The 20,091-nt window shown below is 40.7% G+C and overlaps 1 protein-coding gene across 4 annotated transcripts in view; it reads right to left on the bottom strand.

Moving 5' to 3' along the window:
* Positions 1–20,091, bottom strand: part of PLEKHA7 (pleckstrin homology domain containing A7) — a 275,644-nt gene that overhangs the window by 21,211 nt on the left and 234,342 nt on the right. For all 4 annotated transcript variants that reach the window (XM_084630059.1, XM_084630061.1, XM_084630058.1 and 1 more), the window contains 6 exons: positions 18,043–18,111; positions 17,782–17,862; positions 15,476–15,625; positions 13,455–13,556; positions 1,684–1,792; positions 526–764 (listed from right to left, as the gene is read on the bottom strand). In XM_084630059.1, coding sequence (XP_084486185.1) covers positions 526–764; positions 1,684–1,792; positions 13,455–13,556; positions 15,476–15,625; positions 17,782–17,862; positions 18,043–18,111 — 750 coding nt within the window. The remainder of the gene's footprint in view (positions 1–525; positions 765–1,683; positions 1,793–13,454; positions 13,557–15,475; positions 15,626–17,781; positions 17,863–18,042; positions 18,112–20,091) is intronic.

Below are 20,091 nucleotides of genomic sequence, written 5' to 3'. Positions count from 1 at the left end.
TCCTCTTTGATCCCCTTTTTAAAAACAGATACTATGTTAGCCCTTTCCCAGTCCTCTGGGACCTCACCGTTCCTCCATGAGTTCTCAAAATAATTTCTAATGGTTCCGAGATTGCTTCAGATCATTCCTTAAGTTCTCTAGTGTGAATTTCATCAGATCCTGCTAACTTGAATACATAGAGCTCCGCACAACTCGGAAATCCCTCTATTTTGTGCAATATTTGCTGGTGAATGCCTTCCATTTTCACAATTAGAACTACATGTGAACCTTGTTTAATGAAAACACAATGCTAGATGCAATATGCTCAGTGTCACACCCCAAACTGTGAACAGATTCACGGCAATTTTAGAACCTGAGCCCAAGTTTCTCCTTACCAGGCTAAATTCTGTAATGTGGCCTGGGCTTCACATTGATAAGGAAGCAATTATTTATAAAATGTTTTCACATATAGCATTAGATCCTCAGATATGATGGTGGCAAGAGCAGGAGACAGATTTACACTCAATTCATGGTAGCAATACTTACAACTTTTGACTTTAGCTTCACGGGTGACTGAAGAGGATGCTCCACTTTTTTCAGCTGTTGTGGTTGAGACTGTGTTCTAGGCTGAGTATAAGGCTGTGGAAACAGCCTAACCTCCAAAGAGGACTTAACAGGACTAGATGGAGGAGTTCGCTGAGTCAAAAGTTTGCTCTCCATAGTTGTGAGAGAAGTTGATAATGAAGGCACTTTAGACTGAGAAAATGAAGGCACTGTTTTTCTTTCTATGGCACAAACAAGTAAATAAGTGAAAAGTTGTGTGGATGTTATATCTACATCATGAGCGCACACTTTTCCCACAAGAACATCACACAAAATAATAAGCAGTATGTATCTATGCGCTGGCTTTTGAAAAACCTTAAACTTCCCTCATTATTCTGACTATAGACTACATTTTTAAGATGTAAAAACCTATGATGTTATGGCTATGCCAAAAAACATCCAGATGCCTAGACACAGATAGGTGTCTATAGTTGTATTTTAAAAATAAATTAATACCTATGAGCTCCATGATCTCAAAACAAATTCACACTCTGTTTATAGGTAAATGGTGTTAATAAATATACTCTTATGCATATGCTACAATCTACATAAGACATCCAACTGACTTCCACTTCCCCAACCTACTGGCTCTTTTCTGGGAAGTCCAACAAAGCGGACGAGCATGCAGTCCATATACACCTTCTCACTTCACCTTTTCCTACGACAGAAGGCTGTTTGTTCTGTCTACCAACCTTTCCCCACAATGGAAAACAGTGTGAAGTGCAGGCAGTGGAGGGGGCAGGACCAAGTGGAAAATGCAGACAGACTGGGGGTGGGAGGAGTTGTCAGGTGGTGGGCAGGAGAGCAACTGTGATAGTGAGTGTTATGAAGATTAAAACAATTTTTTCTGGTTTGGCTAATTTATCCCCTTGTTTGTTTTCTTATGCCTTGGCATTTCTTGGTTCCATCAGTAAGTACAAAAATACCTGTGAGGAAGGCTGATGTTACTGGGATAAGGGGACTCCCAACACAACCAGCAGCAGGAAGTACTGGAAATTCTGTAATAAATGATGACCTCAAGACTTCTAGCCCAATTCTGCACACTCAAGAGATTCAGATGAATTTAGATATACTTTAACATCTTTACTCAATTTCTCTTACCTGGATTTTTTATAGAATCTACTATGACTTTGTAGTTTGCTTTATTTGCACTTAGGCCAGCTGTAACATCTTCAATTCTCCATAAATCTTTTTGCATTTGCGATTTTTCCTAATGTTTAGTAAGAGGAAAGATTTTAAAAATCAGTTCAATCCCAAGTTTTCGTCAGTTTAATTTATTATAACTAGTTTGAACCAAACATTTTAGTGACACTTGAACTCAGGCTGCATAGCTTGGAAAGATTATAGGAAAAAACTGGGCATAACACAACTGTTAGCATCTTAATTCAGCCAGTTCAAAATTATAAGAGTCTTTTGCATGACTATGCTGGTGGGAACAGAGTACCATCCAGACAAGAGATCAACTACGTAGTTTTACATATACATTCAAACAGAAATTGGCTTCCTTATGACCCTGGTGCCTATCCCTAACTATGACGTCAAAATATATCCAGTTTTTCAAAGTTTGCATGAATGCCTAGGAATTTGGAAGTAGGTTAAATAATTATCTGAAGTAAGAGCAAGGATTGAGACCTCTTGCTGCTGTTGATTCACAACATGCCCTACCTATAGGTGGAGCCATAAGTAATGCACAGTGTTTCCCAACGTCTGAGGAGGAGTGAGGGAGGTGAGGGGAGCACAGACATACCTCTCAATTGTTCTCTAGACTCTCAGCTTTAATTTAAAATAAAAAGATAGTCTCTAGCTTTTAACCTTCAGAATGTAAAACAAGTAAAAACCAAACCATGTAAACAGGCCTGGGTTTACAGAGAATCTGAAACAGCTCTGAGGTGTGAATTGCCCCATTCATTTGAATGGGTACTATCTATAATACTTTAAATGCCACCACTGTTAAATATTTCATTTGTATTATGAAGATTTATTCAATCTACTCTGAGTGACCACTGATTTTGTCACAACTGACAGCTAGGATGAGGAAGAGGGGAGTTGGAAGCAGTCACTCACACCGTTTTCTTTACATGTGTGGCTTGAAGCTTCACAGCAGGACAGTTATTACACTCATAGAATCACAGAATATCAAGAGACCTCAGGAGGTCATCTAGTCCAACCCCCTGCTCAAAGCAGGACCAATCCCCAACTAAATCAATCATCCGCTTCCTGTCTCCCCCCGACAGACAAGCCTACCAGACCCCAGAAGAGAAGGATAGTCAATACCACCCACAGCAGCACATCTCCTAGCCCCCGCACTGTGTAGGTCATGCTGGTTTGTTATCCATTGTTTGTAAAATGTAGGGGAAGGACATACAAATTAACAACACATGGCAGCATTAAAAGGGAGTGTGGCTGGTTCCATCTTCCTGAAGAGGGGCTCAGCTTTCTAGAATTAGGAAAACACCGCTATAATGTATTACAGCCTATGGGGAAAGCTCTAAAACTTATTTAACCGAAGCCACACTGGCATGGACCTGTTGCATGCTGAAACCTTGCTGAACTTTGTTCTGAAAACATAACTTTTATAGACAGCAACCACCACTAACCTACCACTAGACCATAACAGGACCATCTGTTTTCCTCCCATTTCCTGTCTCCTCTTCTGTTTGTTTTTGGTTGGGGAAACTGACATGACAATTCACAGCTTTGTAAGAAAGCTGGCAATGTCCTGGATGTAGTATCTTTAACATCTCCATGATTGAACAATAAAGTTAAGAAGTAGAATTAAATTTGCAATTTTTCCTGTACTTAGTGAAGCAGAAGGGTCACTAAGAAAGCTAAGCTTGAGGCCCATTCAAAAGAACCTGACAGCACTCACCCATCATGAGGGCAAAAAATAGCATCTAATTAATCCATATAACATAGCATTGCCTTGGAAGAAAAGACAACTTTATTGCTGGCTCCTAAACCTCCTAGCACTAGTGAAGGGAAATAAATTGCTTCACCTTTGCTTTCTTGGACCAGGAAAGTATATTCAGTCAGGCTATGTATCAGAAAGTAGAGTGCCAAGGAGTCAGACAACGGAGAATGTTATTTGTTAGTAGTAGACTCATAGGAGAAGATGGAACATTTATTGAAAGATTATCAAGACACAAACTAGACAATCATACTTGTTCAACTTCAACTTCCTGAGAAGAATCACACTGCAGGATATTGAGTGATTGATTTACAACGAACACATCAAAAGGTAACCAGTCAGAAAAACTTTGAACCAACTCAAAAAATGCATCTTCCATCAGTTCTGAAGTAGCATACAGAATAAGGAAGAATTTTTAATGTTATTTCTAGATAATAGTTAGTCCTGCCTTGAGTGCAGGGGACTGGACTAGAAGACCTCTCAAGGTCTCTTCTAGTCCTATGATTCTATGATTCTTCCCATTACTTAAATCTTGACGCAAACAGACTAGGTCTAAAAGAAAAGGAGTACTTGTGGCACCTTAGAGACTAACCAATTTATTTGAGCATAAGCATCCGATGAAGTGAGCTGTAGCTCATGAAAGCTTATGCGCAAATAAATTGGTTAGTCTCTAAGGTGCCACAAGTACTCCTTTTCTTTTTGCGAATACAGACTAACACGGCTGTTACTCTGAAACCAGACTAGGTCTAGAAAGTTAAACAGTTGAATATATTTTAAAGTATGAGCAGTCAAAGATTAATGTTTACAAAGAAGATGTAAATATACTTTATGTGCAAGGCAAGAAAAGTTGGTTTGAAGAAATAATCTCCTTTAATTTTCCAGCACGGAACCATAATTTAGAGTGACAAAACTACAGGATAAACACTTAAGTGAGAAGCTAAAACTCACCAAAAACCCACATCTGAGTTCATTTCAGCTTACCCAGGTCCCTCCCATTCAGCAAAACATCATCAATCACCATTCTAAAATAAAGATTTCACTTGAACAGGCTGCCTGAACCCTTGAGTTCTTAACCTTCTGATGAATGAACATTTTATGCTAGCGTTCAGTATCAACTCTTCCCTCTAGCAACTTGAAATCTATGCCTTTATTAATATTTGATAATGTTCCATAAGGACCACTTTTTTAAAATAAAATAAAAGTATACAAGATGGTAGATTAACTGCTCTGGAGCCTAAATTGCTCCATACAGAAAGAGGAAGATTTTCAGAATCACTTTTGATTTTGGGTACTTCAATTTGAAACAACATTAAGGTCCATGATTTGGACATCAGGACTTTCTGAAAGTCAGGCCCCTTCAACATTTTTAAATTGAGCACCCAAAACCATTTGTCAAAAAAAAACACCCCACCCCCGAATGACAAAAGTTTTAATGACGAAAAGTGCTGGTGTGGACAACGCTTTGTCTGCAGGAGCTGCACTCCTGGCGACGAAGTTACCGCCCCTTGTTGGAGGTGGTTTTATTTTGTTGCCTGCGATAAAAAGCAGCTACACAGCGCACCTTACAGCAGCACAGCCACACCACTAAAAGATGCGCAGTGTAGACATAGCTATATACACCGAGGTCTTTCTTATCTTCTGTCATTTCCAGCCAAGGCTCCCCCAGCTTATAGTAGAAATTCTTGTCATTAATCCCTAAGTGCATGACCTTGCATTTTGAAGTATTAAATTTCATCTCATTTCTATTACTACAGTCCTCAATCCAATTCTTCCTGTATAAAATATTCCAATTTTCCCCTGTATTGAAAACGCCCCTCAACTTTGTGTCATCAGCAAATTTCATTAGCACATTTGTACTTTGTGTGCCAAGCTAATTAATGAAAATATTAAATAAGATTGGTCCCAAGACCAATCCTTGAGGAACTCCACTAGTAACCTTCCTCCAGCCCAATAGTTCTTTCAGTGCAACTCATTCTTCACTGTAGCCAGTTCCTTACCCACCTTACAATTATTGTACTAATCTCCATCTTAACTAATAATATTCCATGTGGGACCATATCAAATGCTTTATTAAAATCCACATATATTAAATCTCTACCGTTCTTCCCTTGCCTACAAAATTCAGCTATCTTGTCAAAGAAAGATACACCAGACAGGCTAGTCTGGCATGATCTTCTTTGATGAACATAGGGATATTGACATTGGGAAGAGAAGATGGTGGACACCAGAACAGAGCTGTGTTGATGCAAAAACTAAAGGCAAGCCAGGCTCTGATTTCATTTAACTCAGTATCTTCTTGTATTCTGAAGGTGAGATACAATCAAATCTGTGGCAGTTATGATAGTACAAGTATATGAACCGACCTTAGCAGTACCCAAGGAAAAAATTGAAGCATTTTATAACTATCTACAGGAAACTATATAAAAAGTTTCAGGACAAGACTTGTTATTGATGATGGGAAATTTCAATGTGAAAACAGGATTGGACTGGAATATCGTACAAGAAGATCTGGAGGATCTTGAAAATTGAAGTAAAAGAAATGGGCTGAAATATAATAGTGCAAGGTCATGCACTTCGGGACTATCAACAAGAATTTTTGCTATAAGCTGGAGATGTATCAACTGGAAATGAGAGGGAAAGAAAGAACGGGGTGTACCAGTTGATCACAGAATGACTACAAGCTGCCAATGCGATGAGGCTGTGAAAAAGGCTAATGCAATCCTAGGTGAGGTATTTCCAGTAGACATAGGGAAGTATTATTGTCATTATACAAGGCACAGGTGAGACCTCATCTGGAATACTCTGCACAATCCCAGTATCCCAAGTTTAGGAAAGATCAATTCAGACTGGAACAGGGTGCAGAGAAGGCCTATTAGGATGATCAGAGGAATGGAAAGCCTACCTTATGAAAGGAACTCAAGGAGCTTGGCTTGCTTAGCCTAACCAAAAGAAGGTTAAGAGGAGATATGGTGGCTCTCTATAAATACATCAGAGGGATAAATACAGGGAGGGAAAGGAGTTATTTAAGTGCCATTTTTGATGCAAAAAAGGATACAAACTGGCCATCAACAAGTTTAGGCTTGAAATTAGAGAAAGGGTTCTAACCATTAGGGGAGTAAAATTCTGGAACAGCCTTCCAAGGGGAAGAGTAGGGCAAAATACCTAACTTGTTTCAAGACTGAGCTTGATAAGTTTATGGAGGGAAGAGTATGATGAGACTGCCTATAATGGCATGTGACCCATCTGTGACTGTTAGTAGCAAAAATTCCCAGAGGCTGGAGATGGGGCTCTAGATGGGGAAGGCTTTGAGTTACTATACAGAATTCTTTCCCACATGTCTGACTGGTGAGTCTTGCTGACTTGCTCAGGGTCCAACTGATCTCCATAATTGGGGTTCAGAAGGAATTTCTCCCCACATCAGATTGGCAGAGACCCTGGGGTTTTTTTGCCTTCCTGTACAGCCTGTGGCATGGGTCAATTGCTGGTTTAAACTAGAGTAAATGGTGGATTCTCTGTAACTTGAAGTTTTTAAATCATGAGTTGTGAACTTCAGCAACTCAGCTAGACTTTATGGGTCTATTACAGGAGGACGTGTGTGAGGGTTCTCCAGCCTGTGATGTACAGGAGGTCAGTCTAGATCAGGGGCAGGCAAACTTTTTGGCCTGAGGGCCACATCGGGTTTCCAAAATGGTATGGAGGGTATGGAGGCTGTGCCTCCCCAAACAGTCAGGCATGGCCTGGCCCCCTATCTTATCCTCCCTGCTTCTCGCCCCCTGACAGCGCCCCCAGCACTCCTGCCCCATCCAACCCCCCCCCCTCCCCTGACAGCGCCCCCCCCCCCCGACTCCTGCCCCATTCACCCTCTCCCTTTCCCCTGACCACCCCGGACCTCCCGCCCCATCCAACCCTTTCTCATTCAAACCCCCTGTTCCCTGCCCTCTGACCGCCCCAACCCCCATCCACACCCCCTCTCCCTGACCACCACCCCAACCTCCCCTGCCCTCTATCCAACCCCCCCCCAGCTCCCTGCCCCCTTACCGCGTTGCTTGGAGCACTGGTGGCACCAGGACAGGCAGCTGATGGAGCCACCTACGCCACCCACACAGCACAGAGCACCAGGTCAGGCCGCGGCTCTACAGCTGCGCCGCTGCCCAGAGCATTGTGCCGGTGGCGCAGTGAGCTGAGGCTGCGGGGGAGGGGGAGCAGCAGAGGAGGGGCCAGAGGCAAGCCTCCCGGGCCAGGTGCTCAGGGGCCGGGCAGGAGGGTTCCATGGGCCGGATGTGGCCCGCGGACCATAGTTTGCCCACCTCTGGAATAGATGATCACGATGGTCCCTTCTAGCCTTAAATAAACTTAGACTTGTCGACTTTAAATACATAGAATAGATTTTAATTGAGTACAAGGTACTAAAGTCAGAAATGGTTACAAGAGAAATAAAGATAAAAACACTTTCTAGTGCTAAAACTTAACAAACTTGACTTGGTTCAAGATAAAATACTTACCACATGCTCCCAGAAACAGGGCTGACCAAATTTCAGGTCAGGATCTTTCCAAAAGTCAAATGGCTACTTCTTTTGTCGTCTTAGTTGAAAGCGAGATAAATAGGGAGATACCCCTTGGGGGTGTTTTTGTACTTCATGTTTATAGTCCAGTCACCCTTTGAAATGCGTTTTGCGGAGGGTTATCCCTAGATATAGTTCATTGCCGCTGTGAGGTTGGAGTCATGGAGTCTTGTGGTGAAAGGTTCCATGCTGTTGGTTACTAAAATATATATTGATCTGTTTTGCCCTACTTCTTTGACAAAGAATGGCCTCTTGACAGCTTTGAGAACTGGCTAGAGGCATCAGCTTGTCCGCTGCCTTTGAGAAACAAGTTTATCCACTCCCCAGACTTGTCTGGTAACCATATTTCAGTCATAACTTCAGCTTATGTTCATAATTTAACATATAATGTTGCTACATACATTTCATCAGGATATTATTGACCAGTTAGTTATTAGTTTTCATATGATATCTCAAAAGGGCACTTTTTGTACAAGGATTATTACAATAGTGTGTAGGGTGTAAATAGAGCAGTGCATTCAGTCACACGAGATATGAGGAAAGAATACAAAGAAGCTGTGAGGAAAACATTCTGTCTCTGTTGAATGAAGAAATGAGACATGGAACATGAGTTGAAGAGAAATGGAACAGTGTTAAAAATAGAATTACAAGTGTTGAGCTACAAGGTGAAAATGAAGAAACCAAGGTGGATAATAGATGAAGTGCTGCTGTTGAATGACAAGCATAGGAAGCTGAAGGAGAATAAAATAAGAGGACAAGTCTAAGAGCTAAATACAATAGGCTGACCAGAAAGATCAAACAGAAAGCAGAGAGAGACGGAAACAATTGAATAAGCAAACAATGTAAGGAAGCACAAGAATACACAATGAGAATGTGATATGGGGTTGTATCCTAAATTCCCTGTAAGCTGTGCGGCTGCTCAGCAGCCTATTTAGTGCCACGCAGGCGCTCAGGAAACCCGCCCAGCAGGGACCTGCCATGGCTAGGGAAGGGGCACCCCTCCCCCGGCCCCAACTCAGCCTTGGACCTGCCACGGATAGAGGAGGGGCAGTCGGAACCTAGACCCAGCCTGGACCTGCCACAGCCAGGGCAGGTGCTAATTGGTCCAAATCCTCACGCCAACTCAGGCGCCGTTTGGTTTGTATTCTCGCACCTCATCGTGGAGAGGGCTCTGATTGGTTTAGAGCCATAAAGGAGCACGGACTATCAGGCACCTTCTGCTGGTCCAGCCTTCCCATTCCAGGACGCAATGTGTGCTGGGACTTGTGGTCTGTGCTGGCCCACATGCCCTGGCTCCGGAGAGAAGGCTTTGTGATTGGTTCTCAGTGAGCGATGAAAGGTCATTGCTAAGGTAGAAGCACCAGTGGGCAGACTGGTCTTCCCTCTCCTGACCCCAACCCAGCCCCCGGTCTGACCCTGCCGCAGCTGGGAGAGGGGCACCTATCCCACGGCCCCAGTCCTGGAGCTGCCTTGGGGAGAGAGAGCTGGGGGGAGTCCTCTCTCCCTGCCATAGCCCCGGAGCACCCTCCTACACCCTAAACTCCTCATCTCCAGCCCCACCCCAGAGCCCACACCCCCTGCCTGAGTCCTCACCCCAACTCTCTGCCCCAGCCCTGAGCCCTTCATCCCTGGCCCCACCCAGAGTCCGCACCCCAACCCTCTGCCCCAGCCCTGAGCCCCTCGCCTCAGGCCTCACCCCAGAGCCCACACCCCCAGCTGGAACCCTCAGACCCCTGCACTCCAACCCTCTGCCCCAGCTCTGAGCACCCTCCCACACAATGAATCCCTCAGTCCCACCCCCACCACATGAATTTTGTTATGCGCACCAATATGAAGGTGATGTGTCACACATCACCTCCATATTGGTGCGCATAACAAAATTCATTCCGCACATGTATGGGAAAATTAGAGGGAACACTGGTTGTATCACAAGGTAAGAGAACTGAATGGGACATATGAAATGGAGATGTTGGTGTGAATGACAAGCGCAGACAAATAATTGAGGACGAACAAGCGAAGAAAAAATAATGGAAAGAATATTTTGAAGAGCTGTACAATGCGAACAACACAGTAGATGAAATGATCCTGGAGAAGCTTCCCAGCACAAACAAAGGAGAGGAGATACTGGAATTCTTAGAAGTTGTATTAAAGATGTTCATAGAAAGTTTGAAAAAGAAAAAGGCTCTGGGAAATGACAACACAACCACAGAGGTTGCAGAATTGATCAAGGAGGATTTACAAAGAATAACTGACAAGGTAAACTGGAAAAACAGGAAATTCAGCTTGAAGATCAGCATGGAGAAGACAAAAATTATGGCAATGGGAAGGTAAATACCAAACTTGGAGATAAAGATCTAGAACAAGTGGAAAAATTTGTATACCTTGGAGGACTGGTATTGAAGAATGGGAATTGTGAAGATGATGTAAAAAGAAGAATTGGACCAGCTGCTTTTGCATTTGGAAAACTCTGCAAGATTTGGAAGGCTAAAAACAAAAGTCAGCGTATGTGAGACAACTGTCATGCTAATACTGCCATACAGGTCGGAATGCCGGAGTATGAAGAAAGGCCATGAACGAAAGATTTTGACTGCAAATATGAACTGGTGGAAGGGAATACTGAGAGTTTCAAGACAGCAGAAAATAAAAAAGGAAGAGACAGGAAAACAGCTTTGGAGAAATAATGCTGTTACAGAAAGTTCCAGAAAGATGACTGCGACGGTTTGGACAGATGTCAGGAATGGACCAAGAAAGGATATCAGAAATGGCGATACGTACCTAAGGGCAAGACACTCAGAACAGAGGAAGACCGAAGATGAGTTGGATAAACATGGTAAAGAATGACATAGAATGAAAATATTAAAGATGAATGAAGCCATGGAGCTGGCACAAGATAGAGAGTGATGGAAAGACTTCACTCCGCCCCATCGTCGCTGTTGACCTGACAGACAAGAATGAAAGAAGAATTTCATGTTCATAAAAGATAAAGAAAAAACATGGAATGGGAGGGAGCAGGAAGTCAGCTTGGGAATTAGGTTAGACAACTGAACTAGCTACTAGGAAACCCTGCTTCACCCACTTCCCATGTTAATGTCAATGCCACTCTCTATCCATGTCCTCCCTGCCACACAGGGCATCTTAATCTTCTGAGTCGGGAGTCCTGCTAAGTTATCAGATCAAGGGTCCTTCTGTGAGCCAGTAGAGGCTCCCCTGGGGAAAATGCTGCCTTCATAGTCAAACTACTAGCAACTCAAACAATTAGGATGGAATTCTCCCCGTCCTTTCCAACTATTGGGAACAGGGTTAGGATATGGAAGGAGGGCACAGGAAGAGTGTATAATCAACTACAATGTACAAACCCAGTTCCTCACTATATGTTCAAATACACAACTGAAACTGTGACCTTGATGAAGTGTATTCTGAATGGACATATGAGCAGTGTTAATTTCCTTGGGTTTTTTGTTTTTGTTTTTTGTTGTTTTTTTTTTTTTTAGTTGATAGGATGTGAATTTGGGCAACTTTAACTCTAAGTTAATGAAGTTTCTTTGGTATGGTATGTTATACAGTTGACTTCAGTTTAATAATATTCTGGCACTCAAAGCTACCCAGACATCAAGGTTGAGAAATGACCTCTTTAGAAGCAAGGGAATGGAATTTAAAGAAGGATGATAAATATAAAAAGCTTCTCAAACCCATAATTTGATAGAAGAGGTTTAGTTGATAACAATCAAAAGAAACAGTCTAATTGATAATGGGACAGACGTACAGTGTAACCAGATAAGAATTTTAAAATATAACTGCTGTTTTCTTTTGGTAGGAAATATCCAGATAAATAGCCAGGGATTTGAATGAAAACTAATTGTTGTTGTTGGTTTTGCTTTTTGGTTTAAAATAATGCTTTGTAAAGATAAATGTAAAAAAACCCTCGACAACTTACCTTGTTCTAAGGATAAAAAGCAATAATTACAAACAACAGGTATGTAGAAAAAATCTGGCACGACACATTGAGTTTTGCAAATAAGATGACATATGAAAATAGCGCTTCTCTGCATGATTCAAAATTAAATAATTGGTTTAAAATCCAGATGTCTTTCAATCACTGATAAGTTCTAAACAATTGTTTCAATTTACAAGGGATGTGCAGAGATAACCATCCACTAATATCCCAACATGACAGAGAACAAGGAAGGAAAATAGCACGTCTGTGACTGATGCCCTTAAAAGTGGATAGATGAATCAACGAAGACAGATCAAATAAATGGAAAACTAGGAAGTCCAGCATAGACATAAATTAAAAAGTTATTAATGTAAAAAATGACAGTATCTAATAATATACTGACAAATTCGCACAGACACAACATTATGAAAAACATTTACCACACTAGAAATAAAGCTAGACATCTCATTGCTATGTTATCATCATTTTTCCACTTTACGAGCCAAAAGAATGTATGAAACAAACAGGCATTAGTGGAAACTTCAGGGTTAAGAATGCCAGGAGTCGGCAGCATTTAGGAATTAAACATATAGCAAATGAATATCTTCCTAGATGTTTATCCTAAGTTCAGGAATAACAAGGATCGGTTATTAGCAGTTTCAAATACCTGCAGCTGTAAATACAATACCTGAATCATGGGACATTGATTAGGATAGCCTTGCATGAACAGGATGATTGGAGTTACTTCCAAAATTTAAAATACCACACTATGGTGTTAGTAAATGGTGACTTTTTAATGGTGACCCCTCCACCCCCTTTATGTATGTTCTCAAAGAGTTTGCATTAGTACTAATGCCCTGCCAGTGGATTTCCCCATATTTTTTGCCAGGTAATGTTTCAAACTTTTTTTTCCCACTTCTAAATTATAGATGTTGACATTTTAGGAAACAGAATTTTTCTTGGGTTTAGTTCTCTTTACTCTCCAATATTATTGTTAGCAGAATCTCACACTCTAGGTTTCAACCAAAGGTTAATTCTCCAAGAAGAAACTTCTGCAGAACTTCTAATTATTTTTCTGTTACAAATATCAACCTATGTCTAGTGCTTCTCCATTAGACCCTTCTTTCAAGCATGTCTCCCTGCTAAGGACTATATTTATATGGCATGTTTAAATTTCCTGTATCAAAATTAATTTAAAAACAAAAAGACAAAAGCAAATGATTGTTTCTGTATCTAATATTAAAACTAATATGAGATTCTTAAATACATGTTTCATTCAAGATAGCTAGGTACGTTGAGGTATAGTTTGCTTACTTTGGATACATCCAGCAGGAGCAGCAGGCAGGGAAGACGGCCAGCATACCCCACACAGAACAAGCATTTGGAGACTTCCTCCCAGGAGTTAAATCATTTTAGAGTTCAGACAAGATCTCAACAACAGTAATTTAATACCTGAAAACAGACTCACCTGAGGAAAAAATGATCTGTTCATCTGTTCCTGTAAGGCTTGCTTCAGCTGGTTCACATCCTTTTCCAATTTCAGATATTCATTCCAAGCATTTTCCATTTCCTGTTGGCAAAGAGAAAGGTTTCAATGCAACCCTACGATAAGCAATAAAAGGTACACAGCACTCTATCTTTCAGCCAGTTAAACCAATAAGCATGTTCTTAACTTTAAGAATTAGGTTGTTCCATTGAAAAAAGAAAAATGATCTGTTCTGAACAGAATGTAATGATATGAGCCTAAATGCTTTACTGGGTTATGGCCAGAGTGCTCCACACCTTGCAGGACAGAGTCCAAAATCTTTAGTTAGAAATTTTTTGATAATATGCGAACACAGAATGCTGTATTAGTTATTTAATGACAAAGCAGGTGTTCAAAGGAATCTAGGCAATGATATGAATTCTTGAAGGAAGACCACTTAAATTTCAATACCCTGTTCACTTTACTTCTGTAATGTGTAAAACTGAACATACTATTTTAAGAGAGTTCTAAAATGTGGGTACAAATTCACCCCGAGTCGGGGCCAACAGAGAATCCTTAAATCATTTACATTGTGGCTAACATCTGCAGCTGTACATTCTTCTATCTAACTCAAAATAGTGGAAGATAATTTGATTTTACACACCTCTACATAAATTTTCAACACAGCCTGTAAAACAGTGCATTGTCTGCAGACACAAAACACTGCATACGTGCATGTATATGACAGATGTTTTAATTTACCTGACATATACATACAAGACTTATGAGTACAATTTTAGAGGCAGTTTTCTAAAAACTGGCCTCATGTGCTGTAGGAGTTAGGGATTATATGGCTGAGTACAGAGTGGGTAGGTGGGTTTAAAATTTCCCTTTTTGTGTGGCCAATTAATGAAACATAACATTAATTTGATGTGGTGCCTTTATTAAAGTTTATTCTTATTAGGTCGCGGTAACTAAGAGAGAGAAAATTCTGGCTAATACTCCAGGGTAAGACCCAACTCCTTTTTTCTCCTAGAAAAGTTCCAGGGAATCTAGTTCAGCATTTTTCAAACTTCAGGTCGCGACCCACTTCTGGGTCACAGCATGTCAGGCACTGGGTCACTCTGGTCAGCACTGCCGACTGGATTGTTAAAAGTCCCATCGGTGGTGCTGCCCAGCTAAGGCAGGTTTGTGCCTACCTGTTTTGACACCGTGCTGCATCCTGGAAGCGGCCAGTAATGGGTCCAGCTTTTAGACGGGGGGCCATGGGGCTTCACGCGCTGCCCTCACCCCTAGCACCGGCTCTGCACTCCCATTGGCCAGGAACCGGGCAATGGGAACTGGGGTGGGGGGCAATGCCTGAGGGTGAGAGTTGAGCGAAGCCGCTTGCACGCCTCTGCCTAGGAACCAGACCTGCTGCTGGCCACTTCCGGTTGCACTGCTGACCGGGAGCCACCGGAGGTAAGTCCGCACCCCAACCCCCTGCACCAAGCACTTGCCCCAGCCCTGAGCCCCCCCAAAACCTGGAACCCCTTCCTGCACCACAAACCCCTCATCCCCGGCCCCACCCCAGTGCCTGCATCCCCAGCCCAGAGCCCTGACCTCCTCCTGCACCCCAAGCCCCTGCCCCAGCCCAGAGCCCCCTCCCACACCATGAACCCCTCATTCCCAGCCCATCCTGCAACCCGCACCCCAACTCTCTGCCCCAGCCCTGTGCCCCTCCCATACCCCAAATCCCTCATTCCCAGCTCCATTGGGTGGTGGGCATCAACAATTTTCTTCAACTGGGTCTCCAGAAAAAAAGTTTGAAAACCACTGCTCTAGTTTATACTAGGATAGCCAGTGGAGTCTGGAACAAAGATTTGCAGTTAAGACTTCCATTAAAAAGACAGATCTGCATGATTTGCTTTCACATTCTGTACATTATCTAAATTGGTTTGTAGGATTTAACCCTATGTCTGAAAAGTAATTCATTTTAGTCTAGTGCTTAGTTTAGCATTTCTTTGGAAGTGCTGAACACATACGGTGGATGCCTTGGATATTTCAGCCCGAATATGAATGAGGTCCTCTTGCAAAAGTCTCTGCTGGGAAGAAATTTTTTCTGCATGCTGTGGTTGGTCTTTGTACAGTTCCATCTGTCTATGCAAAACCTCCAAGACAGATTCCAGCTGGTCCTAAAGAAAAAAAGGAAAATAGCAATAGACTTACATTTGTATGGGTCTGTACTGATTTACTACTGAGAATATGAAAAATCTTGTCTACCTCTCATGTCTTTCCTCTAAATCACTAGGATCACAGATTTTCCTTTTACTGAGAGAACAAAGAAGGAAACTGATTATTGGAAGGTGTGAAGCTTTGGGCCATCACTGTAGCAAGAGTCAGTAGCAACCACTAAGTTGCAACACAATTCCCATTATAAATCCATTTTAGTGTTTGCACCTTTCAAAAACATTAACCAATGGGAGTGAAATTTTTCATGTTTAATTTCTGTGCAAACGGTAGAAAGAATTTTTTTCTAAACTGCCTCTGAATTTATTCATACCTTTTGGCAGAAATACCAAGCTGTAGTACAGATTAATTTACCTACTATAATCAGACATTAATTTTAATGAGCACATTTAATTTCAGCAGCCCTAGAGTATGTAGGTAGGGCTCACAGCTAGTAAAATGTTAGTTTTATACACACACAATGAAAGGAAGAGAAGGGAAGAAAAGGTCCTTTTGTTAATGTTTATGTCAAGGCTCCTTCCCCACTCTGAACTCTAGGATACAGATGTGGAGACCTGCATGAAAGACCCCCTAAGCTTATTCTTACCAGCTTAGGTTAAAAACTTCCCCAACGTACAAACTTTGCCTTATCCTTGAACAGTATGCTGCCACCACCAAGCGTTTTAAACAAAGAACAGGGGAAGAGCCACTTGGAGACATCTTCCGCCAAAATATCCCCCCAAGCCCTACACCCCCTTTCCGGGGGAAGGCTTGATAATAATCCTCACCAATTGGTACAGGTGAACACAGACCCAAACCCTTGGATCTTAAGAACAATGAAAAATCAATCAGGTTCTTAGAAGAAGAATTTGAATTAAAGAAAAGGTAAAAGAATCACCGCTGTAAAATTAGGATGGTAAATACCTTAGAGGATAATCAGATTCAAAACATAGAGAATCCTTCTAGGCAAAACCTTAAGTTACAAAAAGACACAAAAACAGGAATATACATTCCCTCCAGCACAGCTTATTTTACCAGCCATTAAACAAAAGAAAATCTAACGCATTTTCTAGCTATATTACTTACTAACTTAACAGGAGTTGGAAGGCTTGCATTTTTGATCTGTTCCCGGCAAAAGCATCACACAGACAGACAGAACTCTTTGTCCCCCCCCACGACCCCCCCCACTCCAGATTTGAAAGTATCTTGTCCTCTCGTTGGTCATTTTGGATCAGGTGCCAGCGAGGTTACCTTAGCTTCTTGACCCTTTAGAGGTGAAAGAGTTTTGCCTCTGGCCAGGAGGGATTTTATAGCACTGTGTATAGAAAGGTGGTTACCCTTCCCTTTATATTTATGACAGTTCACTATGTGAATTCTAAATGGGATAGAAACAGAAGGAAGGAAGAAGATTGGGAGGAGGAGTAAGAAGGTCCTAGCAGCAAACAGGTCAAAGAAGTTACTACAAGTTTGGTTGAGACCTTTGGAGCTAGAACCTCAACTGTTGTAAATTGGCTTAGCTACATTGAAACAACTCAAGATCTGCTCCCCTCCGCCCCCTTTGTTATAGCCTTTTTCATAATGCTACTGCAATCATATTACCTACAATGGTATTTAAATATAGTTTTTGTTAGCACAAGTTTTAATACGTTGCTAACTGTGATAACACAGTTGCCTCTCTGGTGAGACTTTTTTTAAATTTTATAACTGTGTTAAAAAAAATGATAGAGATTGAGCCCTTTCCTTGACCCAGCCCCGTGCCATCGTCAACTTAAAAAGAAAAACAAAACTATTCTGAAAATGTGCATTCATCAAAATTTGTAATAGAGGGCACATAAAAATAAATGTGAGTAGTTTTAAAATATGCATTATTGAAACTTTTTTAAAACTATATTTTCCAAATACATTACTCATCTGTAATACTCAAAACATACCATTTTCATTCTTTAATAAAAGAGTTGTATATATTGTCCAAAGTGAATTATTACAATATTGGTACATTACAATAATCTAATGCTTGGTTTGGAGTCCCAAAAGCTTGAATAAGAAACGTTAAGGTTTGTCCAAGAGAATGTGTTAATTATTATTATCATTATTAACATATAAAATTTTCAATTGTATTTACTTTATTTTCCTTAAGGGATCTTATTTTGTCTTCCAAGTCCTGTAGAATCCCGTCCTGTTCACAGAAAACGCTTAGCTTGACCTACCAATAAAACCATATATATTTAAGTTAGATTTAAAAAAAAAGAAAGAAACCCTTCTTCCGTAGCACGATTTTCGTTTTCATTTGGATCAGAATGAGAACAATTATAGCGTAACAGAAACAGCTAAATGCTAAAGGAACTATATTTGACAGGGTTTTGAATTGATGTTTGATACTTACATCAATATCACTTTCTGCAATCTTGACAGGTTTTGTACTTCGTTCTTTTAGTATATCACGCCCTGTCACCTAAAAAGAATAAGGTTTAACGATATATTAGACTGGTGGCAAAGTGAAATATAATTATGCTTCAGTGATAAAGAAAAAGTTTTGTTATATGCTTTAGCCAACACACTATGTGATTTACCGACACTAAAAATAAATGTTAAAGGGCTTATCCTTTGAAATATAAGAAATTTTAGATAACTTGTAGAACTTGTATAAAAGTAACATATCAATATTATTTTCTTCATGAAAAGAAAATGTACAACTCTAGAATTATTACAAAAAGCATGCCATATCAAATATTTGAAATATGACAATGGTACATCAATATCTAATTCCAAAGGATTACCAACTAATTAAATTAGGCTATTTAATGATGTGATAGAGTGCAGATACTGAGTAGGTGAGCCTGCACTCTGATCACTTAGAGGCTAATTAGTGCCCCAGGAGAAGCTGATTGTGGTTAATGAACACAACTGGCCAATCAGCCCAGGGCTTAAAGAAGGCACAGGAAGGAAGTGCAAGAAAAGAGGAGCAAGAGGGGAGAAGAGAGGAACAGGGCTAGCTGGGGTTAAATACACAGAGGTTTCAGACTAGGGAGACCTCTGTTCCCCTCAAGTCCTGCTGAGAGTGCCTAAAACTTGGCAAACACTGTAAATAGGTGGGAGCATGGGGGACTGTGGTGATATTGGTGAAAGGGCCTTGAAATAAAGCTTCAAATATACCTGGAGGTGCAGTTTCTGCAGGTCAGAAGATGGGGGCGGAGCAGGACCCGTGACAAATGACAAGTGCAATTGTGTCAGATTTATAATCAAAGGAAACATCAATCCCATTTAGTTACAAAGTAAGACCCCTATCCTACAAAACTTTTATGTATGAGTCATCTTCATTGAAGTCAATAGGACTATTCATGTTCCTACAGTTAAACACGTGCATAAGCGTTTGCAGGATAGAGTCCCAGCTGACTAAAAACGTGTCTTAGTAGTTCCTGCATATCTACAAAGGGCTCACTCTTTCTCAGTCCATGATGAATGTTATGGGAATGCAAAGAGGGATATTAGTCTGGGGCAGGAGTGAAACTGATATTTAAATACACTTCATTTTGGATGTACTTCTTTCTAGTTTCACCCTCTCTCATTCCAGCAATCTCTGGCTCCATATCCAACTTCTAGAAGGAAAGCAGATAATCCTTAAGAACTACCCACAATGTAAAGTGGTACAGAGACTCAACTATCCCCTCAACATTTTATTTTAGATGAAGTTAGCAGGCCACCAGGTAGGATTTTCATATATTATTCCAGTCTTAAGATATGAGTACATTTACCATTTTTATATTATTCATGGCTTTACATCTCACCTTTCCATTTTCAAAGAATGCATATATTTATCATGTGAATTTCATGAAATAAAAGCCAGACGTTTGTTATTTCCCCATCATCAAATACAAGAGGGTTTACTCTCCCTTAGAAGAAACCAGTCTTAATTATTTTTAACATTTTCAACATAAATTGCCAAATAGTACAATATTTTAATAGGAATGATTTTCCTTTTAAAATTATTAATGCAAGTCATTTAGCATTATTGATAGTAAATGTTCAGTCACATTTTCAAGTGTAGGAAAATATTTAGTATATTTAAGCATAAACAGAAGTGTGTCCAAGTACTAAATTTGCTGGTTTAATAATCTGCAAGTTAGTGAATAGGTAAACTTTTCTCATAGTCTGCAATGAAAATACTATGAATAATTTGCTATATTTTGAAATGGATTATATAATCACAAGTGCAAAAGTTACCTTAATTTTAAAGCAGTGAAAATGAGAACATAAAATAAGACTTAGCATGCTTTCACACTTTCGGAATTACATAAAGGAGTCACTATTTAACACAACCATTCATTTGCAACATATGGTAAGACGAAACCAAGCACAGTGAGGTCAGCCATAATTTTGCATACAGCCTGAAAAAACATCTTGCAGGAAGCTCTTCTATTTATCATGATACACC

This window comes from Lepidochelys olivacea (assembly GCF_965140295.1).
Source record: "Lepidochelys olivacea isolate rLepOli2 genome assembly, chromosome: 6".
Classification (NCBI taxonomy): domain Eukaryota; kingdom Metazoa; phylum Chordata; order Testudines; family Cheloniidae; genus Lepidochelys; species Lepidochelys olivacea.
Note: the sequence above shows the minus strand (reverse complement) of the source record. Positions and strands in the feature narration are given on the sequence as shown.